The sequence below is a fragment of the Otolemur garnettii genome, unplaced genomic scaffold, assembly GCF_000181295.1.
Source record: "Otolemur garnettii isolate 467f Iridium unplaced genomic scaffold, OtoGar3 scaffold00140, whole genome shotgun sequence".
NCBI lineage: Eukaryota > Metazoa > Chordata > Mammalia > Primates > Galagidae > Otolemur > Otolemur garnettii.
This window is the reverse complement of record NW_003852535.1, coordinates 2013719-2035903: the sequence shown is the minus strand read 5'-3', so window position 1 is coordinate 2035903 and position 22185 is coordinate 2013719. Positions and strand designations below refer to the sequence as shown.

The 22185-nt window shown below is 52.1% G+C and overlaps 5 protein-coding genes across 7 annotated transcripts in view; 3 read left to right on the top strand and 2 right to left on the bottom strand.

Annotated features, from left to right (window-relative positions):
• The first annotated feature begins 330 nt into the window (after window positions 1–330).
• Window positions 331–8808, top strand: SYVN1 (synoviolin 1). Of its 2 annotated transcripts, XM_003798641.2 has the most exons (16): window positions 331–444; window positions 1293–1441; window positions 1659–1751; window positions 1836–1988; window positions 2132–2180; window positions 2600–2703; window positions 3962–4088; window positions 4182–4281; window positions 4362–4427; window positions 4521–4637; window positions 4733–4896; window positions 5130–5258; window positions 5628–5786; window positions 5874–6060; window positions 7344–7492; window positions 7568–8808. In XM_003798641.2, exons 2-16 carry the CDS (start codon window positions 1310–1312, stop codon window positions 7672–7674), a joined length of 1836 nt encoding a protein of 611 aa, XP_003798689.1. In that variant the 5' UTR covers window positions 331–444; window positions 1293–1309; the 3' UTR covers window positions 7675–8808. The 2 variants fall into 2 exon arrangements, 1 of the variants encoding a protein (XP_003798689.1); XR_001161640.2 differs by lacking the exon at window positions 7568–8808 and having other exon boundaries at window positions 350–444; window positions 5874–6511; window positions 6804–7410.
• Window positions 8694–12817, bottom strand: MRPL49 (mitochondrial ribosomal protein L49). The gene is made up of 4 exons (XM_003798640.3): window positions 12729–12817; window positions 11110–11260; window positions 10200–10324; window positions 8694–10086 (listed from the first exon to the last, which is right to left on the bottom strand). The coding sequence occupies exons 1-4, from the start codon at window positions 12804–12806 to the stop codon at window positions 9940–9942; spliced, it is 501 nt and encodes a 166-aa protein (XP_003798688.1). The 5' UTR covers window positions 12807–12817; the 3' UTR covers window positions 8694–9939.
• A 117-nt stretch (window positions 12818–12934) lies between these two features.
• On the top strand, window positions 12935–14919 carry FAU (FAU, ubiquitin like and ribosomal protein S30 fusion). The gene is made up of 5 exons (XM_003798639.2): window positions 12935–13079; window positions 13349–13431; window positions 13520–13664; window positions 14537–14592; window positions 14741–14919. The coding sequence occupies exons 2-5, from the start codon at window positions 13357–13359 to the stop codon at window positions 14864–14866; spliced, it is 402 nt and encodes a 133-aa protein (XP_003798687.1). The 5' UTR covers window positions 12935–13079; window positions 13349–13356; the 3' UTR covers window positions 14867–14919.
• A 3470-nt stretch (window positions 14920–18389) lies between these two features.
• On the top strand, window positions 18390–19796 carry ZNHIT2 (zinc finger HIT-type containing 2). The gene has a single exon (XM_003798638.3). It carries the CDS (start codon window positions 18540–18542, stop codon window positions 19749–19751), a length of 1212 nt encoding a protein of 403 aa, XP_003798686.1. The 5' UTR covers window positions 18390–18539; the 3' UTR covers window positions 19752–19796.
• Window positions 19781–22185, bottom strand: part of TM7SF2 (transmembrane 7 superfamily member 2) — a 6095-nt gene continuing 3690 nt past the window's right edge. The window contains exons 6-10 of one of the 2 annotated variants that reach the window (XM_023518457.1): window positions 21422–21541; window positions 21085–21333; window positions 20857–20937; window positions 20654–20776; window positions 19781–20442 (exon numbers count right to left, since the gene is read on the bottom strand). In XM_023518457.1, coding sequence (XP_023374225.1) covers window positions 20672–20776; window positions 20857–20937; window positions 21085–21333; window positions 21422–21541 — 555 coding nt within the window. In that variant the 3' untranslated portion in view covers window positions 19781–20442; window positions 20654–20671. The remainder of the gene's footprint in view (window positions 20443–20653; window positions 20777–20856; window positions 20938–21084; window positions 21334–21421; window positions 21542–22185) is intronic. The other variant, XM_003798636.3, reaches the window with a different exon arrangement.

Sequence of the window (22185 nt, the reverse complement as noted above, 5' to 3'; positions counted from 1 at the left end):
CCCTTGCATACTCCCCCTCCAAGCGGTGGGGCGCGCTCACGCTCCACCTCCCAGGCGCTTTGAAAACCAGAGTCCCCCCACTAGAGAGGTTGAGTCCACGCTGCGGTCCAGGCCGTACCATCTGTGACTAATTTACAGGAGGACTCCAACTCCTCCCCTGCCCGCCCGGTTATCCTATTCCGTTCTGGCCACTCGCGTCTCTTGCTCAGCCCCTTCCCGTGGGCTCAAAGTCCAGAAAAGGTGCCGAGAGCGCCACTTCCGGCACTGGGGAGGCCGCTGGAGGCGGGGTAGTCTGCCTTTGGTAGGACCAGCACCGCGCCCCGCGCCGCCGGAAGTGAGGTGTCTTACCCCCAAGTTCCGGTTCGCAGGGGGTGGGGAGTGCTGTTAACCGGAGCGGTCGCCGCAGTCGCGGGGATTGAGCGGGCTCGCGGCGCTAGGCTCCTGGTGAGTGAGGCGAAGTCTAGCCCGGGTTGCGGTTGGGGTCGGGACCTGGACTTTCTCCCTGAAGTCTGCGGGATCGGCGCGCCCCCCTAGCACCTACTCCCGCTTTCGGCCTGTCAGCTGGCGGTAGACTTGTAGCGCTGGGGCGGCCGCTCTTCTAAAGGCTGGGCCCTACCTGCGACGCTCGCAACTCCTGCTGCTCAGAGGTGCGCAACCCGTGAAGGCAACCGAGTCCCACTCTGCCCCGCCACTGCACCCTGCGGATCAGCCGTTTCTCCGGTGCCCTGAGTTGACACTGCCCTGGTGGTTGAGGGGCGCCAGGGTTCCAGGCTGACGTACCCAGCTCGCTCCCGCGGGGCGCGCGTCCGAGCTGCCCACCCTAACACAGCTGTCACCAGCGCTTTAGCCTACCCAGGCTGCGACCTCCAGCGCTTTAGCTTCTCCCAGCCCAGGCCGCGTTCCCTCCCCCTGGAGCAGATTTCTGCTTTAGCCTTCCACCCCAACACCTCTCCCAGGACAGCGGTGGCAGTTCCCTCCTCCTTCAACGTTGCTGCTTTTCCTTTTTGCCTCCCCAGAGAAGGCGATTTGACAGGCAGCGTGAAAGGAGCCCTAGATTTGAAACAAGACTGACCCAGGTTCTAGGCCTTGCATCAGTGTGATCACTTAACCCCTTTGAGTCTCAGTTTTATTTGTAAAATGGGGGAGCATGTACTATTCTTGATCTGATGACTGTGAGGGTGAAATGCAATTGTTTTTTCTGTCTCCTATTTATTGATGCAGTGCCAGGCACTGTGGTGAGTTTGCACAGCATGAACATCGCGTGAGTTCTTTTGTTTTCTTTACTCATGTAGGTCTCTGGACCAGGGCAATGTTCCGCACCGCAGTGATGATGGCGGCCAGCCTAGCGCTGACAGGGGCAGTGGTTGCTCATGCCTACTACCTCAAACACCAGTTTTACCCCACTGTGGTGTACTTGACCAAGTCCAGCCCCAGCATGGCTGTGAGTTCTGGGCTCCAGGGAGGGAGGAGCTCCCTGGGAGGGAAGGAGGAGTCTGCCTGGGACAAGGGTGGGGCTAGAGGTCAGGTAAGGAGCTAAGTAGCTACCAGCTGCCTAACTTTGAATAAACTGTGATGAGGATGGGAGGTTCCTGAACCATGAGCCCCAAGCAGAGGAAAGCAGAAAGTGACTTCAAACCATAGCCTTGCCCTACTCCTAGGTCCTGTACATCCAGGCCTTTGTCCTTGTCTTCCTCCTGGGCAAGGTGATGGGCAAGGTGTTCTTTGGGCAACTGAGAGCAGCAGAGATGGAGGTAAGATGTTGGTAGCCCCAAGGGTGAGGGGCAGGGCACGGGGCAAGCAGAATGTCTCCATATTATTCCCTGCCTGACCCCCAGCACCTCTTGGAACGTTCCTGGTATGCTGTCACTGAAACTTGTCTGGCCTTCACTGTTTTCCGGGATGACTTCAGCCCCCGCTTTGTTGCCCTCTTTACTCTCCTCCTCTTCCTCAAGTGTTTCCACTGGCTGGCTGAGGACCGTGTGGACTTTGTGAGTTGGGTCAGAGGGTTCTCTGGAGCAGGTAGAAGTCAGGTGGTGGCCGGTGGGCAGGCTTGTGGGATAGTGAGGGCTGAGTTGGGGGTGTGGGGTGAGCCTTAGCCTTCCTGACAGGCCCCTTCTCTGCTCTGCCTCAGATGGAACGCAGCCCTAATATCTCCTGGCTCTTTCACTGCCGCATTGTCTGTGAGTGAGACTCATGGGGGAAGGGGGTCAAAGGGAGGAGAGGCACTGTGGAGGATCGGAATGTGAAGTCACTAGCCATGGACCCGACCTGAGAGCACAAGCTGCCCCCTCAGCTCACAGCTGTACAGGAAAGATAATTTAGGAAGTTAATTTGCATCATGTCTGTCCTGTTCCACTCCAGGGCTTCTCAGCTGCCTGGGCCCATAGCTCTTTGCCTCCTTACCTGGAGCTTGGGCAGCCCTAGCAACCCCCTACAAAGGCAAAATTGGAGTTCCCAGAGGGTCAGGTTTAGTGAAGTGTGCCCACCTGACTAGATGGCTGGGACCATGGTGGGCTTAGGGGTGGGGCTGTCCTAGTGCAGGAAGTAGGTGTCAGGCCCAGGGCTGACCCCTCCTCCCTCATTTGTGTGGTCCCCACAGCCCTTATGTTTCTTCTGGGTATCCTGGACTTCCTCTTCGTCAGCCATGCCTATCACAGCATCCTGACTCGTGGGGCTTCTGTGCAGCTGGTGTTTGGTTTTGAGGTAAGACTGGCTTGGGAGGTTGGGAGGGGGGGTGTACAAGCCTGGCACTACATGTGGAACTACATGTGCCTGAGCACCTGCCATCTTGCCAGCTCCATGCTGGCCACCAAAGAGCATTGATCAGCTCTAGCCCCTGTCCTCCACACACTCACTCCTAGGCAATCAGGCAAGAGTACAAAAAGAGGCTGGAAAGGGGGAAGTGCCCGATCCTGGGGCAAAAGCCCTATCTTCAGCAAAAGCTTCCTGAAGACTGATACCAGAGCTGGCTGTTGATGGACAGGAGGGAATCAGCTTGATGGGAAACTGGGGAGGCACATCCCTGGCAGAGGAAGAATATGTTCCGTGACAACAGCTTATGTTTGTGTTTTGGAGGAGGGGGATTGAGACAGAGTCTTGCTCTGTCTCCTAAGATGGAGCATGGTGATGTCATCATAGCTCATAGCAACCTCAAACTCCTGGGCTCAAGTGATCCTCCCACCTCAGCCTCCCCAGTAGCTAGGACTATAGGCATCTACCACTACACTGATTTTTCTGTTTTTTGATAGAGACAGGGTCTTACTCTTGCTCAGGTTGGTCTTGAACTCCTGAGCTCTAGTGATCCTCCTGCCTTGGACTCCCACAGTGCTGGGATTATAGGTGGGAGCCACCACACCTGGCCAATAGCTTGTATTTGTTGAGTGCTTACTGTATGCCAGGCGGTGCCGAGCTGCTGATCCACATCTCTTTTCTTTTTTTGAGACAGAGTCTCACTTTGTCACCCCAGGTAGAGTGCTGTGGCATCATAGCTCATAGCAACCTCAAACTCCTCGGCTCAAGTGATTCTCTTGCCTCAGCCTCCAGAGTAGCTGGGACTGACTATAGGCACCCACCACAATGCCCAGCTATTTTTAGAGATGGGGTCTCACTCTGGCTCAGGCTGGTCTGAAACCCGTGAGCTCAGTCAGTCCACCCACCTCGGCCTCCCAGAGTGCTAGGATTACAGGTATGAGGCACTGTGCCCAGCCACATCTCTTAATCAGCAAGATACCACTGTTAAAAAAGGGATCAGTTAATTCTGTCCAGACATGTAAACTGAGGGTCAGCAAGTTGCTGAAAGTCACAGCGAATGAGTGGGGAAGTAGGAGGACCCTGGCTGTGTCCAGGGCCTGTGCTTGTACCACTGCACCCTGCTGTAAAGAAGCCTGGGTTGATCAGAGTGTGGCTGCAGCAAGTGGCAGCGGTGTGTTTATATTGTCCCACCATACCTCTCTTCCTCCAGTATGCCATCCTGATGACAATGGTGCTCACCATCTTCATCAAGTATGTGCTACACTCAGTGGACCTTCAGAGTGAGAACCCCTGGGACAATAAGGCCGTGTACATGCTCTATACAGAGCTGTTTACAGGTGAGTGGAACCTGGGCCTCACCTAACCTGGACCAACATCCCCTGTGCACCAGCAGACCTGGTGATCTGCTCTCCTGTGCATCCCTCACCCAGGCTTCATCAAGGTTTTGCTGTACATGGCCTTCATGACCATCATGATCAAGGTGCACACCTTCCCACTCTTTGCTATCCGGCCCATGTACCTGGCCATGAGGTAAGCCCAGCCCTGTCCCACTACCCTCCTGACCTCACCCCTCCTCTCTCTCTCCCTGCTTTCACTGACTGTCCTTTCAGACAGTTCAAGAAAGCTGTGACAGATGCCATTATGTCTCGCCGAGCCATCCGCAACATGAACACACTGTAAGTAGGCTTGTCTTGGCTGCTCTCCCAAGCCCTGCCCTGGGTCCCCTGCTTCCAGCTCTGGACCTGACACCACTCCTGTGTCCTAACCAGGTATCCAGATGCCACCCCAGAGGAACTCCAGGCAATGGACAATGTCTGTATCATCTGCCGAGAAGAGATGGTGACTGGTGCCAAGAGACTGCCCTGCAACCACATTTTCCATACCAGGTGAGAGAGGCCCTAGGAAGCCTGCACATCACAGCACAGGCCCCACAGGTAGGCCCCTGGGAACTTGCTGACCACTGCCTGATCTTGACCCCTAGCTGCCTGCGTTCCTGGTTCCAGCGCCAGCAGACCTGCCCCACCTGCCGTATGGATGTTCTACGGGCATCGCTACCAACCCAGTCACCACCGCCCCCAGAGCCTGCAGATCAGGGGCCGCCCCCTGCCCCCCACCCCCCACCTCTCCTGCCCCAGCCCCCTAACTGTGAGTGTCCCCTTGCTTAGCCATCCAACACACCATTGGGTACTTGCCCTGGTCTTGGTAGGGGGGATGCTGGGGAATCAAAGTTCCCATCTTCCAGCATCCCAATCCCAGCTGAGGAGGGGTGAAAAGAAATAAATGCTTGCTGTTAGTATGACAAGCACTGAGTACAGGGGTCTGGGATCTGGGTCTATCTCAGTTTGGCCCTTTTCTTACCACTGTCCTTTTCTGTGCAGTCCCCCAGGGTCTCCTGCCTCCTTTTCCTCCAGGCATGTTCCCACTGTGGCCTCCCATGGGCCCTTTTCCACCTGTGCCGCCTCCCCCCAGCTCAGGAGAGGCTGCAGCCCCTCCATCTACTAGTGCAGGTGAGCCTTTTGGGTGCTGTGACAGCTGGCGGGTGGCAGGGATGGAACCAGACACCCAGCAATAGTCACTTGCTTCTTTTATTTTTTTGAGACAGAGTCTTATTATGTCGCTCTCAGTAGAGTACTGAGGCGTCACAGCTCACAGCAACCGCAGACTCTTGGGCTTAAGCAATTCTTTTGTCTCAGCCTCCCAAGTAGCTGAGATTACAGGTGCCCACCACAATGCCCGGCTGTTTTTTTGTTACAGTTGTCATTGTTGTTTAGCTGGCCCAGTTTGAACCCACCAGCCTGGGTGTCTGTGATTGGCACCCTACTCACTGAACTATGGGTGCCACTGTCACAGCCACTGACTTCTTGTTCTTACTTCAGCAGCCCTTTCTCGGCCCAGTGGAGCAGCCACAACTACAGCTGCTGGCACGACTGCCTCTGCCCCGGCACCTGGCTCTGGCTCCCCCCCAGAGGCTGGCCCTGCCCCAAGCTTCCCCTTCCCTCCTCCCTGGATGGGTATGCCCCTGCCGCCACCCTTTGGTAAGTTGGTCCATTCTCTAGGTTGTTCTGGAGGCTGGGGTGGTGTCAGGCCAAGGCAGCACAGACTGAGACTCTACCTTTCTCCAGCCTTCCCCCCAATGCCTGTGCCCCCAGCGGGCTTTGCCGGGCTAACCCCAGAGGAGCTTCGAGCTCTGGAGGGCCACGAGCGGCAGCACCTGGAGGCCCGGCTGCAAAGCCTGCGCAACATCCACACACTGCTGGACGCCGCCATGCTGCAAATCAACCAGTACCTCACTGTGCTGGCCTCCCTGGGGTGCGTCTTTGTGGGAAGTAGGAAGGGTTAGTGGGGTAACAAAGCTGCCAAAAGGTCCCCAGCAGTAGCTCTTGGCCTTTGGCTATCTTGCCACCCTGTGACACCTGCTGATTCAGGCCTCCTGAGGGTTTTAGGGAGTTCTTGGTGACTCCTGGTGCATTTGTACCCTCTCATTCCAGAAAGCAAGTCTAGATATAAGTAGAAATGTTTATTAGAGAACTGGCCTTGAAACTTGTTCCTATGTATTTTTCCAAAGGCAAATTATTAAGAATCCACAGTGCTTTAATAGTTTAACACATAACATCCTCAGGTATAGTAACACTGAATTGCTGCCCCTAATCTGAGGAAGCAAATGATAGGGGTCACTTGGAGCCATCCTGGCCTAAATCCAGGTGCTAGGTCCATCACTCACTTGTTTTGTGACCTCCATTACTTCATTAGAATAGAGGAGGTTTTGTTTTGTTTTTTTGAGACGGAGCCTCAAGCTATCCCCCTGGGTAGAGTGCCATGGCATCACGCTCACAGCAACCTCCAACTCCAGGGCTCAAGCAAGTCTCCTGCCTCAGCCTCCCAAGTAGCTGGGACTACAGGCACCGGCTACAATGCCTGGCCATTTTTTTGTTGGTTGCAGCCATCATTGTTGTTTGGCGGGCCCGGGCTGGGGATTTGAACCTGCCACCTTAGGTGTATGTGGCTGGCGCCTTAGCTGCTTGAGCCACAGGCGCCGAGCCAGAATAGAGGAGTTTTAAGGGTGATTTTTTAAATTTTTTATTTAAATAGATGTAGGGTATATAAATGGTTTTTGTTACTTGGCTGATACGAGAATTTAAAGCTTTTAATATACCTGTCACCTGAATAGAGTACATTGTATTCAATGGGTAGTTTTTCATCCTTTATCCCTTCAAAGTCTCCCCTTGAGAATTCATTCTTACGTGGTAAGTACATAGTGCCTGGCACCCAGCAATGACAGCTCAGGCTTGGAGGGCTGCTGGAGTCCAGGGTTTGAGCACTTTGGGAACCTTATAAGGTGCCTCACACTTCATGGTAAAAGTGAACAGGTGAGCAGTCCCTGCCTGCAGGCAGTTCACAATCGAGGGGACAGAAGCACTTGACCCTTAAGTTGAGTCACACCATCCAAGGATTCATTCAATGTGTTTACTTCTGTCTGCTGGTCACTAGGGCCACAGTGGCACACGGTTCTAGACTCTTTTACAAGGCTCACCAGGGCAGAAGAATCTGTCCAACCCAGGATGCCAAGGCCAGGCCCACTTCTCTCTTTCCAGGCCTCCACGCCCTGCCACTTTAGTCAACCCGACTGAGGAGACTGCTCCCCCAGTTGTCACTGCTGCCTCCACCAGCATCCCGACCTCCGAAGCCACCACCCCATCCCCAGGAGCCTCCCCACCAGCCCCTGAAACTGAAAAGCCTCCAGGTAGGTATGATTATTCCTCAGTGGGATGAAGCAGGGGACTTCCCTGAGTTCTACTTCTGATCTTTCTGTCCACAGCTCCTGAGTCAGTGGGCACCGAGGAGCTACCCGAGGATGGAGAGCCTGATGCTGCAGAGCTGCGCCGCCGCCGCCTGCAGAAGTTAGAGTCTCCTGTTGCCCACTGACACTGCCCAGTCCCAGCCCTTGCCCTCGCTCTCTTGAGCAGCACTCGCTGGAACACGTCCTGCCACCAAGTGCCAGCTCCCTTTATCTGTACCAGGGAGTAGTAACCCCCAGCTCTGAGGAAGAGGAGGTGGCATCCCTTAGGCCAAGTGCAAAGAGGCCCAGAGTTCCCAGTTGGCTCTAGCCCTCAGAATCCCTGGCAGCCATGGGGCTCTTGAGGGGTCAGTTCCAGCCTTCTCCAATTCTTCAGCTCTGTGTTCTGCTGGGGCCCAGCTGGGGCCGTGAGAGCAGGAAGTTGAGCCTTTGAGACGCCCTCTTCCCCTGACTCCTTTCTGGGAAAAGGGGTAGTCCCTCTGATCCCTGCTTGTGTGTGCAGAGTCACACTGCAGTGCCAAACAGTATTAGCTTCTGTTCTCAAGTATAGGCTGAAGAGGGGCTGGAGGCAGGCCAGGAACTTGCTCCCTGGCCTACTGACCAAGACAGGTACCAATTTCCTTTTATTACCCTAATCTCCCCAGAAGCCCCTTGTGGTGGTGGCTGTGCCCCCTATGCCCTATGGCATTTCCATGTCTTACTGGCAACCACACAACTCAGGGAAAGGAGTGCCTGGGGGGTTGGGGGGCAGGCGGGCAGCACTGAGGGACCCTGCCCCTCCCCCAGGCTCCTTTCCCCTGCGGCTTCTCTCAGGTGAGACTGACCCATCTCACCCAGCAGCCACTGCCCAGCCACACTCCAGGCTGTAGGCTAGTGTGCCTGCTCCTTAACCACTGCAGACCCCAGAGCCCAAGGAAAGCCACTTCTCCACTTGCAGATCTTTTCTTGAGTTTAGAATTGGAATTCCTCACTAGTGTCTTTTGGCTTAAATTTTGTCTTTTGAATTTGAATGCTTAACTCCCGGAAGGAGGAGCAGAAGTGCCAGGCTCCTGATCCTTCCAGTTTAGAAAAGGCTCTGGGCTGGGGAGGAACCACAGGAGCCAAGGCCTGCCTGCCCACCCCAGTCTTCCCCTCCCCCTCAGTTTTGTGTTACAAGAGTTGCTGGAGACAGTTTCAGATGATTATTTAATTTGTAAATATTGTACAAATTTTAATAGCTTAAATAAATTGTATATACGGCCAAATAAAAACTTGCATTAACATTGGTGAGGCTTGTGTCATAGCATCAGTGTGTCAGGCTCCATTTCCTTGCTGAGGCTGTAGACTTAATACCCTGGAATCTCCTAGAGTGAGGGTTTCATGTAACCCAGCACTATCTTTGGGGAGAATGTTTATCATGAACTGATTAGGAAGATGTACCCATTTTACAGATGGAAAAACAGCCCCCAGAGAAGCTTAATACAGTGCCTTAGGTCAGAGATCAAACAGGAGAGCCAGGATCTGAAAGCTGTCTTAGCCGGTTTGATGCTGCAGTGGGGTGGGCACTCAGGCCTTTTACCTGTAACCCCAAGGACAAGGCAAGTGTCAAGGCTAGTTGGGTGGGATAGGATGGCAGGGACAAAAGGCCACCTTGATTCTAGGTCAGTAGGCTGGGGAGGATGGCCTTACGCTGGGCTTTGAGGAGCTCCCAGGCACTCCCTGGTGATCAGGCCAGCCAGAGCTAATCCCTTAACATCTGGGAGCTTGAAACTCTAAGGCCCAAGTCTGCTCTGGAATGAAATAGGGACCTAGAATGGGCCTCCTATCTCAGAAAGATCCCAGGGGGCTGAGGTTGGCACTCTGGCTCCATGTTTAGCAGTGCATTTAGAACCTGAGACCCCCCAGGACCCAGGCCTGAGAAATCTGTGTTCTCTAAGCTGGGTGTGGCCTAGAGAGCAAGGGCTCAGTAATGTTTGCAACAGTGAGCCTTAGAGGGCCAAGGAAGGAATGCATCAAGTAGGTCAGCCCTGGACTACCATCTCCTAAATTTTGTTGGGCTACTACTTCCATACAAGGACAACCCCTAGAATCTGAACAGCTGAGCCCAAGGAACCCCAATGCAAGAACAAGCCAAAGTGTGGGGGAAAACAGCAGCTAACACTCCCTGTCACTAGTTCCTGGTTGGTTAGGTGGCTCTCTCTCAGCGCTCACCCTGTGTATAGGGTCCCATTTATCCTTTTACACAAGCAAAGCCTGACCCTAAAGCCCTTCAGCCTTCACACTCTGCCCTGCACAGGCCCTTAGCCCTGTCCTCTGTATTCCTGTCCCAGGGGCTCCAACACCCATCTCCCTCCTCTTGAGGTCCACTGAACACCAATCTCTTGGGATGCTGTCACATAGGCTGTCTGCTGGTCTCAAAAGCCCTTCTCCAGGAGCCAGACTTTGAGCTGCTCATCAAAGTAGCCCTTAATCCGCAGGGTACCTGTCACCTCATTGACCTGGGTGATGGGTGTCTTCCCCAGCAATGGGCTCAGAAAATCTTCCACATCTTTCTTTAGAGCCTGGAAGAAGATGACAAATGAGGCCTGGTCAAGAGTCCTTTCCCTCTAGAGGACTCCCATCCCTTCAGCCCTCAAAGAATCAGAACCAAACCCCAACCCATCCACCCACTCACCCAAATGTCTCCCTCTACTTTCCGGATCACAGTCATCTGGCGGTTGCCATGTGTTATGTCCTTGTAGACAGGGATGTTGTGCATCCGAGAACGCCGAACAAAGTAAGGCAGGTCAGGTGGTGGGTCTGTGACAGGGAGAGACAGTGATAAACCAACTTTCCGTAGGCCTTACACCATCTCAGCCAAAGCCCTTCCCCTCACAGAGGGTTCTCATGCAGAGGGTCAGGGCTCAACTAGACCAAGCCACCTCCAGATTTCAGTTCAGGGATCTTCTCGTTCCTCCCACCCCGGTACCCCAAGGTCCTGCACAATGCCTGGCACTGAGTATGTGCTCAAGAAGTAAAGGAATCAGGGCCACGCCTGCCTGCCTCTTTGGGTCCACCCTTGCTCTTCTCTACTGGTCAGGGAGGCTGAAATCAATTTCTGTAACAAAGGGATTGAGATTTATGACCACCTGAACACCTACAATATGCTGGGCTTGGCACTAAGGGCTTTATGTACTGAGCAGATTGCCTTCATTTTACTGAAACTGAGGTTGGGAGAAACTAAGACCTCAAGTTCACATCAGCAGTGAATAGCAGAGCAAAATTAAAACCCAGACTCCCAAGCTATATTCTAAATTATGGTACATAGTCTTCTAGAGGAAGAAGGGATATCCAAGCTCTTGGGTTTTCTCTCTGTGCTTTACTTTGCCCCACTTGGCAAGTTCTCATCCCAATAATAGTGTGGGTGGTTGGGTACCAGTGAATCAGAGGGCTTCACTCCTGGGCCCTTCCATGGGCATGAGACAGGTAAGATTCACCTAGGATCTCAAGACAAACCCCAAAGCCACTGGGGAATCCAGAACCTTAGCTAAGGCAGGAAGAATGCTTCCCTGCAGCGTTAAAACCATCCATACCACAGAACTCACCTCTGGGAGGCTGCCAGCCACTGGGGGTGGGATAATGTTCATGCTTTGGGGGTTTTGGGATGCTGGTAGGGGGTAACAGGCGCTCTACAAACTGGTATTCATTCACAGACTCCACAAAGGTAGGGTAATCCAGAGGCCCCTGTGTCTGGCTCTGAAGCAAAACATACAAAAACCCCAGGTCTCCAATAGCCCATGCAACACAGGATAGGCAGAACTTCATTAAGTAGAGAAAGAAAACATTAAGGCAGAGAAAATGGCATAAGTAAAAGGCTGGGGGTAGGTGTAAAAGTTATCATAATCAAAATGGAGTTGCGTGGGTTTAAAAGTCCTAATAGAAGGGGAAGGCCTTGAAATGAGGGTTCTTACGCGCAAATACCTGATTAGGAGAACTATCTCAAAAGACTCCAAAAAACAGAACCTTGCAAAGTCCACAGCAATTGTACGCCAAAAAACACTTCTTCAAGGACACCTGCCCAGCAACTGCTTGTCCAATCTTGGGCTGGTTCCACCCTTGTTACTGATCCTTGTAGCCAAAGATAATCATCTAAAAACATTTATGTAATCCTCATGTTTCCTTTCAAAGCCTTTGTCTTCCTTTACCTTCCTAAATACATATATAGGTTACCCCTGTTAGCAAATAAATATATTTTTAAGAGTCTCTGTTATTTAGGTTGACATAGGATAGCACCAGACTTCAGTCTTCCAGGGTGTTAGGTAGTAATGTTCAGCAAAGGCACGCTGAACAGCCTGCCTCTCTTAGAATTTCTGTGGATTCAAATGAGAATTATGTGTTTATTTCCAAAAACCAATCAACCATAAAAACAGCCAATATAGCATTTGTCAATATTTAAATTTCCTCCGAACATCCTGTTGAAACATTCTAGTTCTGGACTAGGCACTTGAAGCAAACATGATATAATTCTCCACTCACAGTCACTAGATAGGATCCCTCCCCTTATCAGGAAGGTTTTGGCCTCAGACAGACAATGCCAGGCACCAGTACTGGTACTAAGTGCTTTACTGGCATTGTTTTCACTTAATTCTTGTAATGATACAAGTTAGGTATTTTATTACATCCTTTCTACAACAGGGAAAGGTTGACTTAAAGAAATAATTATACAGCTTGGCACCTGTAGCTCAAGCGACTAAGGCGCCAGCCACATACACCAGAGCTGGCGGGTTTGAATCCAGCCTTGGCCTGCCAAACAACATCTACAACGAAAAAGTAGCTGGGCGGCGCCTGTGGCTCAAAAGGGTAGGGCGCCAGCCCCAGATGCCGGAGGTGGCGGGTTCAAACTCAGCTCCGGGCAAAAGTGTCGCCAATGTTCGGGGACCGCCTTTACCCTGTAGCACGGTTTCCCCTTCGAAAAATTAGGCAGCGACTGTCCATGTGCAGCTCCTCTCAATCCTGCAGCCAAATTCCAACCCCTACATTGCTCCCAAAGAGCACTCCACAGTATCTGCCACTTTTTTTCTCAGTCTTGTGTCTACACTTGAGACAAGTTACCCCAGTTAGGAAAACTAAGGCTCCAACTAGGGATGCAATTTTCAGGGTTACAATGGACAACTGAGCCTCAGGCCCAGACTGCTACCCTCAGCTCAAGACTCAGAACTCTCACCAGCAGCCGTAACCCGCAGCCCGAATGGATGCCGGTTCTCCAACACCGCAGAACACCCCAGAATGAAGTAGCCGCCATCTCGGATTGCTCCACCTACGACAGCTTCTGCGCTCGCGACCTGCCCGCTCCTGCCCCACCCCTCTCACGCGTCCTTCCCGGAACGGAAGAACATTTGCGCGGAGGGCAAGGAGGCGGAGCTAGGACCTCCTGGGGAGGTACAAAAATCTGAAGCCCGCGCGGTCGCTCAGCAGTGACGTAACACGCAGCCGGCGGTGAAGACGTGCGCGCCCTCGCTTCTTCCTCTTTCTCGACTCCATCTTCGTCGTAGCGGCTGCGGGGCCTGCGGTGCAGGTAAGGCTTGGACAACGGCAAATAGATTCGGACGGCTGGAAGTGTGTTGGCCGCGAGGTCAGAGGGCGCGGGAGAAATCGAGGAAGGGGAGCTGCTCTGGGACTCTAATCTAGTGCCCTATCCGAACTCCCTGGCAGACCCTGCCTTCCACACGTGAGCCACCGCAACCACCTCCACCCAGGCACGATCGTCTCTGCGCAACTTTCTACTCCTTGACCTCTTCTAGAGCACTTCTTCTCTTCTCTTACAAACCGCTTTTCTTTCTGCAGTCGCCAACATGCAGCTCTTCGTCCGCGCTCAGGAGTTACACACCCTCGAGGTAACCGGCCAAGAGACTGTTGCCCAGATAAAGGTAAGTTAGTTGCTGCTCCCTGGACCCCAATCCTGTGCTTTTCACTCTCGCGCCCCGCCAGAACGCTTATTCTTATTTTTCTCTGTAGGCTCACGTAGCCTCACTGGAGGGCATTGCCCCGGAAGATCAAGTGGTACTCCTGGCAGGCACACCCCTAGAAGATGAGGCTATCCTGGGCCAGTGTGGGGTGGAGGCCCTGACAACTCTGGAAGTAGCCGGCCGCATGCTTGGAGGTGACTGGGGAAGGGACGTTTTGGAATTGCCTGTAATCTCTTAATGGGTATGGAGATTATGGTCATGGCAATTTGGTGTTATTTCTGTGTCAATACAGATAGTACTTTCCAGTGTTCTCAATTTAGGGTAATTCTTTATGTTACGTCCCTCACATGAACTTTTAAAAGCTTAGGGGACACTGATCCAAACTGTACTTATATTTCAGCTACTTACAAGATCCTTATTTGGCTCTCAGTTTCCACACTAAAATCAGGAGCACAGACCAGATTTCCAGGGTGCTCTGGTGATTCTTGTTTAAAGTCTGAAAAAAGGTGGGGAGTGGTGGCTCATGCCTGTAATTCTGGGACGCCAAGGCAGGTTGATTGCTTGAGCTCAAAGAGTTCAGGACTATCCTGAGCAAGAGCAAGACCTCATCTGTAAAAAAAATAATTGAGCTTTGTGGTGGGTGCCTGTAGTGCCAGCTACTTGGGAGGCTGAGGGAGATCACTTGAGCTCAAGATTTTGAGGTTGCTGTGAGCTGTGATGATGTCACATCACTCTACTGAAGGAGACAAAGTAAGACTCTGTTTAAAAAAAATAAAAATCTGACTAATTTGATGGAAGTATATCGGATTGCATGTAAAAACCCCACACTGTACCCCAGAAGTGCATTAATGCACATAGTTACCATTCAATAAAAAATAAAAGAAAATAAAAAAAAATAGAAATCTGGAAAATCCTGAAGTGAAACTTGGTCAGAGGCCAATTTCTGCAACTTTGTTCTTATTACCTCTTGGACCAACTTAAGTACTTGAGTTGAAAGAAGAGGGATTCTGGTTGGGTAATGCCTTCCTGTTCTCTTACTGGCTGCTGTCCTTCTTTCTTACCACAGGTAAAGTCCATGGTTCTCTGGCCCGGGCGGGTAAAGTGAGAGGTCAAACTCCTAAGGTGAGTGAGATATTAGTGGCACTGTTTGGAGTTGAGACCCTGGACTTTTGCCAGAACTGCCTTTTCCTCCCTGGAGATAAACCCAAGGGAAGGGATACTAGGCATGGAAGAGGTCAACTAGAATCTGATTGCCCCTCCTTTCCTCCAGGTGGCCAAACAGGAGAAGAAGAAGAAGAAAACAGGCCGGGCCAAGCGGAGGATGCAGTACAATCGGCGCTTTGTCAATGTTGTGCCCACCTTTGGCAAAAAGAAGGGCCCCAATGCCAACTCTTAAGTTCTTTGTAATGCTGGCTTTTTCTAATTAAAAAAAGCCAATTAGCCCAGTCATCTTATTGTTTCATCTTTTGCAGGGTCAAAGAGAGAGGTATGCCTTCTAGGGCTGTTTGTTTTGTTTTGAAACAGAGTCTCACTTTGTTGCCCCCAGTAGAGGGCAGTGGCATCATAGCTCACAGCAACCCCAGACTCTTGGGCTCAAGTGATTCTCTTGCCTTAGCCTCCTGAGTAGCTGAAACTACAGGCGCCTGCCACAACTCCTGGCTATTTTTTTAGAGATGGGGTCTCGCTCTAGCTCAGGCTGGTGTCAACTTGTGAGCTCAGGCAATTCACCTGCCTCGGCCTCCCAGAGTACTGGGATTACAGGTGTGAACCACTGTACCTGGCCTTGTTTTGTGTTTGAGATAATCTTTCTGTGCCATGGGTAGAATGTTATGGCATCCTAGTTAATAGCAACCTCAAAATCTTGAGCTCAAGAGATCCTCTTCAGCCTCCCAAGTAGCTAGGACTACAGGCACCCACCACAACATCCTGCTAGGTTCTAAGTCTATCAGTGTACCCTGGAAGAATGGTGAGACAGATAAGGCAGAGGCTCTTGGTCTAGGTGTGGGGGAAGGGGAGGTGGTAAACTATAAGAGAAGATTTCCTGTGAAGCATAGTAACCACAGCCCTTCAGATGTACAGTTGGGGAAATTACTGATAACTACCCCAAGTTCTTTTCATCTTCCAGGTAGCAGGATTCACGGTGATGTGAGGTTGTTAACAGAGACAACAATGGAAAGCAAAGAGGAAAAGGGTTGGGTAGAAAGAAAGTCAGTCTTGCCTTTCCCTAAACTCAGGACCAGCTCTACCTTGGTAGAGTCCAGGGCAGAAACCTTGGCTTTAGAAATTGGTTTTATGGGCTCGGCGCCTGTGGCTCAAGCGACTAAGGCGCCAGCCACATACACCTAAGGTGGCGGGTTCGAATCCCCAGCCCGAGCCTGCCAAACAACAATGATGGCTGCAACCAAAAATGGCCTGGCGTTGTGGCGGGCGCCTGTGGTCCCAGCTACTTGGGAGGCTGAGGCAGGAGACTCGCTTGAGCCCAGGAGTTGGAGGTTGCTGTGAGCTGTGATGCCATGGCACTCTACCCAGGAGGATAGCTTGAGGCTCCGTCTAAAAAAAAAAAGAAAAGAAATTGGTTTTGTGGTGGCTCATGCATGTAATCCTAGCACTCTAGGAGGCCAAAGTGGGTGGATTGCCTGAGCTCAAGGGTTTAAGACCAGCCTGAATAAGAGCAAAACCCTGTCTCTAAAAAAATAGCTGTGCATTGTGGCGGGCACCTATAATCCCAGCTACACGGGAGGCTGAAGAGTCACTTGAGCCCAAGAGTCTGATGTTGCTGTGAGGTAGGATGTAACAACTCTTTACTGAGGGTGAGAAGATGAGACTCTGTCTGAAGAAAAAAAAAAAAAAAAGGAGAGATTGGTTTTGCCTTTGCATTGGTACCATGGTAAGCGATGAACATGGCTTTGTTTGTACTTAACATGCTTGCCTGGCTGGTCTTACTAGTGTAATCACATCTGTTACTGGATAGTTGATTTTTTTTTTTTTTTTTTTTTGCAGTTTTTGGCCAGGGCTAGGTTTGAACTTGCCACTTCCGGCATATGGAGCCGGCGCCCTACTCCTTTGAGCCATAGGTACTGCCCAATAGTTGATGTTTTGGTGTTGATGAAAGTGAGAGTTCTCTAGGGCTAATTCAAGGTTTTCTCTAGCAAAGGATATAAGATGCTTAGATCAGCACTTGGCTCATGGTTAACTTTACAAATACCAACTTTGTCCCTAGTGTTAAAAAAAAGAAAAAGAAATGGCTTCTGCCTTCTAGTGGTTTAGATTTTTATGGTGGAAAGTGAGAAATAGTTACAGGTCTTGTGGCCTCATGGAAAGAAAAGTAGGGCATAAGAACGAAAGTGGGAGAGGGTAGACATAATGAAGAGTATCCCTAAGGAAGACTTCTGAAGATGGGAGAAGCCTGAAATGAGTGAATCAAATGAGATAGGGAGAGAGTTGCTGCCAACATAATTTTGGAGGCAGAGATACGTGAGGGTACCTAGCAGATCCTGCAGGGGCCTTGTCAGCCATAGAGAAATTGGGGTTTGAATCCAAGTGCAATGGAAGGTCACGGAAAGATTTTGACAAAAGACTGATGTGCTCTGATTTGTGATCTTAATTTCTTTGGTAGGTTTTTTCTGGAGGGCTGGTGAGAAAGGTGACAGCCAGTTGATCAGGCAGATAACTCAGACCACCAGTAGCAGTAGGGATGCAAATAAAGTCTTCAAGTCTATCCACATCTTAGTAGGGAAATAACATGATTCATATCAAGATAAATAGAAGGTATTTTGGAAGCAAAAACAACAGTGTAGGATTGTAACTGAGATGAGTGACCAAGAACCAGGGCTTCCAGAGGTGCCATGGATTGAGATTATGCCTCAATTTGCCTCATCACCCCCACAGCACCACAAGACTAAGTTCTAGGACAGGAACCCCATCTCTTTTATACCCAGTGTGTTCTTTGCACCTATCATGTATGGAATTTACACTTAGTAAGTTGAATGAGAGGATCCGTGTTATGGGAAGTTTCCTGGTAAATGCTGATCTCTGGTCAAGCTTCATTTTGGTTCTCCCTCTGCTCTATCCTGATTGACATCTTGAGCTTTTTCTTCTCAAAAGCCTTCCTCGCCAGGAATTTGGACTTAATTCTCCTTTTTCTTTGCTTCTTCCACTCATGTGTGCATAAACAGATGAACAACTTTTGATAAGATTTCTTCCTTCATACTTATAATTATTTTAAGATGGAACCTTATAGATGGAATTACTGAACTAAAGAATATGACCATTCCCCCCCCTAAAAAAAGTAGGATGAATGGTGGTGCTATTTAACACATTAACTGCTGTATGAGTTTTAATTAACGCTAGTTTTTGAGCCTGGGACCTTGGTGAAGCATGTATAACTCCCTTCTTTTGACCTAATAAAACATCTGGCCCCAAGGGGAAAAAAAATTTCTAGTGTGGTAGTTTAATGAGAAAATATTTAATGGAAAGAGACCAGTTTGGAGTAGGAAATCAAATACAAGTTCAAGTCTTAAACACTGCTGTCTGGGGAGGAAGGGAAATCCCCCCAACACAGCCAGGGTTGGCTAGGTGCCCCCATCTTGGCCTTTGTTCCACTCTGACTGCCCCTTTATCTATACTCCCTTATTAGAATGGCTGCTCCTCAACGCAGCGACGCGCCTCACCTTCCGTAGACCTGATACAATGGCCCAGCGTAGGTTCCTAGAAATGCCCTAGTGCACCACCACAAAGCTAAAAAGAATTTACTTTGGGGAAATCTAGGGTCACGTTCTGGAGCGACCACTAGGAGGCAAGCTGGGACTGGCGGTGCGCTCACCTGGCGCACTTTTCCATGATTGTGCGGGCAGGTCTTGCGCGTGACGACTAGCTTCAGCACCTATCCTGTTTAGAAAGGAGGGGTTTGCATGGCTTCCGGTGGTGGGCGGAAATTGCCGAGAAGCCGCGGGAGTGAGCTTAATTTAAGCGCCGCGTCCGTCCCTCAAAGAGGCGGAAATGAGCGAAGCAGCACCGGAAGCCAAGCTAGAGCTGTGCGCGCTCGCGGGCAGCACGCAGCGCCAGTTGCCATGGAGCCGCCGGGGCCCTGTGGTTTCTGCCCGGCGGGGGAGGCCCAGTCAGCGCGCTACACCTGCCCCCGCTGTAATGTGCCCTACTGTTCGTTGCGCTGCTACCGGGCGCATGGCACTTGCGCCGAAAATTTCTACCGTGACCAGGTGCTGGGAGAGCTCCGCGGCCGCAGCGCCTCGCCCAGCCGTCTGGCAAGTGCCCTGCGCCGGCTGCGTCAGCAACGCGAGACCGAGGACGAGCCCGTGGAAGCAGGCCTCAGCCCTGGCCCGGCGCCTGGCTGCCTCTCAGGACTCTGGGAGCGGCTGACACCAGTCGAAAAAGCGACTTTCGAGCGCTTGCTGAGCCGCGGCGAAGCCGGGCGGTTACTACCTCCGTGGCAGCCGTGGTGGTGGGGCCGCAGGAATGAACCGTGGCTTCTGGAGGAGCTGGATGATATCTCAGGTAGTGATGCCTCAGAACCGGAGCCCGTCCCTGCGAGAACCCCACCAGAATCGGTGAAAGATAATGCCAACGCAGAGTCCGTGGCCAATGAGCGGGTTTTTGGAGTCGTCTTCGGAGCCTGCCCGCCCGCTGTGCCCGCCCGCATCCCCGCGCTGGCCAGCCTAAGCCGCGGTCCCCTCTCTCCGCTAGTGCGCTTCCAGCTGCCCAACGTGCTGTTCGCATACGCGCACGCGCTAGCCCTGTATCATGGCGGTGACGACGCGCTGCTGTCTGAGTTCTGTGCTACTCTGCTGGGCGTTTCTGGAGCCCTGGGCGCCCAGCAAGTCTTCACCTGTGCGGAGGAAGCTCTAGAGGCCGCAGCCCACGTACTGGAAGCGGGCGAGCACCCGCCTGGGCCTCTGGGTATGCGCGGTGCTATGCAAGAGGCCGCCCGCATTTTGCAGGGAGAGGGTCGGGCCAACCAAAAGGACTACACGCTGGCAGCACTAGGGCACCTGGCGCAGACCCTGGGCCGGGCCCGGAAACTAGCCATGGACAGGGAGGAGCGAGACCGCCTCTACCGGGCCCGGAAGAAGTGCCAGTTCCTGCTGGCCTGGACCAACGAAAATGAGGCAGCCCTCACACCTCTGGCTGTAGACTGCGCCAGGGCCCACAGAACCCATGCTGTGGCAGCAGAGGAGGTGGCAGCCCTCACTGGAGAGCTAGAACGGCTCTGGGGAGGCTCCATGCCACCTACCCCAAAGACCCTCATTGAGGAGCTCCCTGGGTAAACTGGGGACTTTTGTCATTAATAAAGTTGTGACTGGTCTGCCCTGTTGGCAGTGCCCATTGCTTTATTTATTTTTAAGAGACAGAGTCTAACTCTTGTTCAGGCTGGGATGCAGTGGCTTGATCACAGCTCATTGCAACCTCAGACTCCTGGGTTCAAGCAGTCAGCAACCATCTCCCAGTGAAAACTGTTGTCCCACCCTACCCTGGACTCTTGGGCCCACAAACTACCCAGCTGCTCACTGATGAGGGCTGACTAAACAAGTCATAAACACCTGGCACCAGAATGGGAGAGAAGTGCACCAAGGGTTCCAGTTATCCAAAGGAGGAAGAAAATTTCCATTTTGGGGCACTGGCTTCATTTTCTCCTTGCCCCAAACCACTTCTTCTCTGAGGCTGTTCATCCTGCCTAATGGAGCTGTGGTTTGGGTAGGGTGCAGACCCTTGAGTCCTCAGTGTGTCCAAGCTCCTGGGCCTGAGTGTGCAGGTGGGTGGGTAGGCACATGCCCTGACTTGGAACAGTGAAGCTGCTTCAGTAGATGTAAGGCACAATACGGTAAGGCACACGCTGGCAGTATTCGTGCCAGGCCAGGCCATACTTCTGCAGACACTGCTGCTCATCCCGGGCCTCACGGTGCACCAGCAGTGCAGTGAAGTAGAGGAGGTAGAAGTAGGGCAGCAAGTGGGACACCCCTGCATGAAGGGAGGCTCCGTAACCACCCCACAACCCTTGAATTCAGAGATTTTCACACATAATGGCTCATAAGGCATCAGGGCTTAAAAATGAAAGGTTCAAGGTCTGTAGTGAGATGCATGGTACAGAAGTGTACCCCAGCCACACTGGGTCAATCCCCAGGTCCCTGCCCCTGACATTCCCCTGCCGGCATCCAGCCAGGCCACTCACCACAGGGCAAGGACCAGGCTAGAGCCATGATGAGATCTCCAAGGTAGTTGGGATGTCGGACCATCCCCCACCACCCAGACACCAGCAGCTTCCGTCCTGTGGCTGTCGGGATGGTTTCAAGACCTGGGAAAGAACAGGATGGGAAAATCCCAGAAAGCCCAACAGTCTGACCCTACCCCTGGCACCCCGGAGACCCAGCTCACCAGCCACTCTGGGATCAGAAGGATTCTTTCGGAAAGTGTTTTTCTGGGAATTAGCCCCACGGAAGATGTAGTAACCAATGGCTAGGGGGAAAGTATGAGCAGATGCTCAGGGTTGAGGGTCTTATGCCTGACCCTGGCCGTCCTCCCAACCTGTCCACACCCCACTTTGCCTGGACACCCAGAACGCTATTCCCAGCTTTGGAGAATTGCCTGAGTCTTAGCACTTACCTGTGGGTGCTGCATAAACAGAATGAATAAAAGGGGGTGGGGGAATGTTAGGCCCAACTTGGTGCCTCTTCCTGACTGACCATTGATAAGGCAGATGACTGAGGCCATGGGCAAGCCCAGGGATTGCGGGTGGTACAGCAAGAACTGGGCCTGCAGGCTGTAGGTGAAGGGTACCCAAGCTAAGTCTCCAAAGGCCAGCATGAAGCCAAACCCATCATGTGTGATATCCATGGTGGTGAGGACAGCCTCCTGCAAGGACAAGACCCAGACATATTGTCTTGATCCCTAGAAGTCCTCAGGCACCCTTCTTTGCCTCCCTTGTCCAGTTCAGCCTCACCTCGTGCCAGAGAGCATCACCCACATAGAGTAGCTGGAAGCCATTGACCAGCCACATGGCCAGTGAGGGACTCCCCCGCAGCTCCGCCTCCTGCGCCAGCAAGGCCAAGTTGATGAGGACCTGCGATAAAAGAAGTCATCATGTCTATAGAAGTGGCAGCACCTGGGCAGAGCACTGGCAGCCTTTGGCCTTCTCTCAGCTGTCAGTCCCACTTCAGTCCTTTCTTTGGTGGAGGGACTATGGAGGGCTGCCTCTGAAGGGCCTGTTTGCTCTCACATTGTGGGGAACAACTGGGCACTCAGACTCCAGAGTTCAAACAGACCTTGTTTGTTTGTTTGGGGTTTTTTTGCAGCTTTTGGCCAGGGCTGGGTTTGAACCTGCCATCTCCAGCATATGGGGCTGGTGCCTTACTCCTTTGAGCCACAGGCACCACCTGTTTCTTTTTCTTTTTTTTTTTTTTTTTTTGAGAAAGAGTTTCACTTTGTCGCCCTCAGTAAAGTGCTATAGCATCATAGCTCACAACTTCAAATTCTTGAGCTCAAGTGAGCCTCTTGCCTCAGCCTCCCAAGTAGTTGGGACTACAGGTGCCCACTACAATGCCCAGCTATTTTTAGAAAAGGTGTCTTCCTGTGGCTCAAGTGGCTAAGGCACCAGCCACATACACCTAAGGTGGCAGGTTCAAATCCAGCCTGGGCCTGCCAAACAACAATGATGGCTGCAACCAAAAAATGGCCAGGCGTTGTGGCGGGCGCCTGTCGTCCCAG